Source organism: Etheostoma spectabile, chromosome 3 (assembly GCF_008692095.1).
Source record: "Etheostoma spectabile isolate EspeVRDwgs_2016 chromosome 3, UIUC_Espe_1.0, whole genome shotgun sequence".
Taxonomy (NCBI): Eukaryota; Metazoa; Chordata; class Actinopteri; order Perciformes; family Percidae; genus Etheostoma; species Etheostoma spectabile.
In genome coordinates, this window is record NC_045735.1 from 34183334 (window position 1) to 34183802 (window position 469).

At 39.7% G+C, this 469-nt stretch overlaps 1 protein-coding gene across 1 annotated transcript in view; it reads left to right on the plus strand.

Moving 5' to 3' along the window:
* LOC116687052 (fibroblast growth factor receptor 1-A) overlaps window positions 1–469 on the plus strand; it is a 65834-nt gene that overhangs the window by 54794 nt on the left and 10571 nt on the right. Inside the window, exon 7 of the mRNA XM_032512138.1 lies at window positions 301–418. Within this exon, the coding sequence (XP_032368029.1) occupies window positions 301–418 (118 nt within the window). The remainder of the gene's footprint in view (window positions 1–300; window positions 419–469) is intronic.

Here is a 469-nt window from a genome sequence, read left to right on the forward strand (position 1 = left end):
ATTAGTATACTCTCAGAGTATTACTCTCTATTAGTATACTCTCAGAGTATTATACTCTATATTACTATACTCAGGCTTGAACCTGTTGTTTTTGTTGTGGTGATGTTGATGATCTTGTTGTTGTATTTAATGTTGTTGTTGTTAATGTTGTTGTTGTTGATCTTTTTGCTGTTGTTGTTGTGGTTAATGTTGTTGATGTTGTATTTAATGTTAATGTTGTTGTTGATCTTGTTGTTAATGTTGTTGATGTTGTATTTAATGTTGTTAATGTTGTTGTTGTTGTTGTTGTTGTGGTGACGGTGTGCAGCGGACGCCACAGAGAAGGACCTGTCCGACCTCATCTCCGAGATGGAAATGATGAAGATGATCGGCAAACACAAGAACATCATCAACCTGCTGGGAGCGTGCACGCAGGATGGTGAGTGTGCACGCAGGACAGTGAGTGTGCACGCAGGACAGTGAGTGTGCA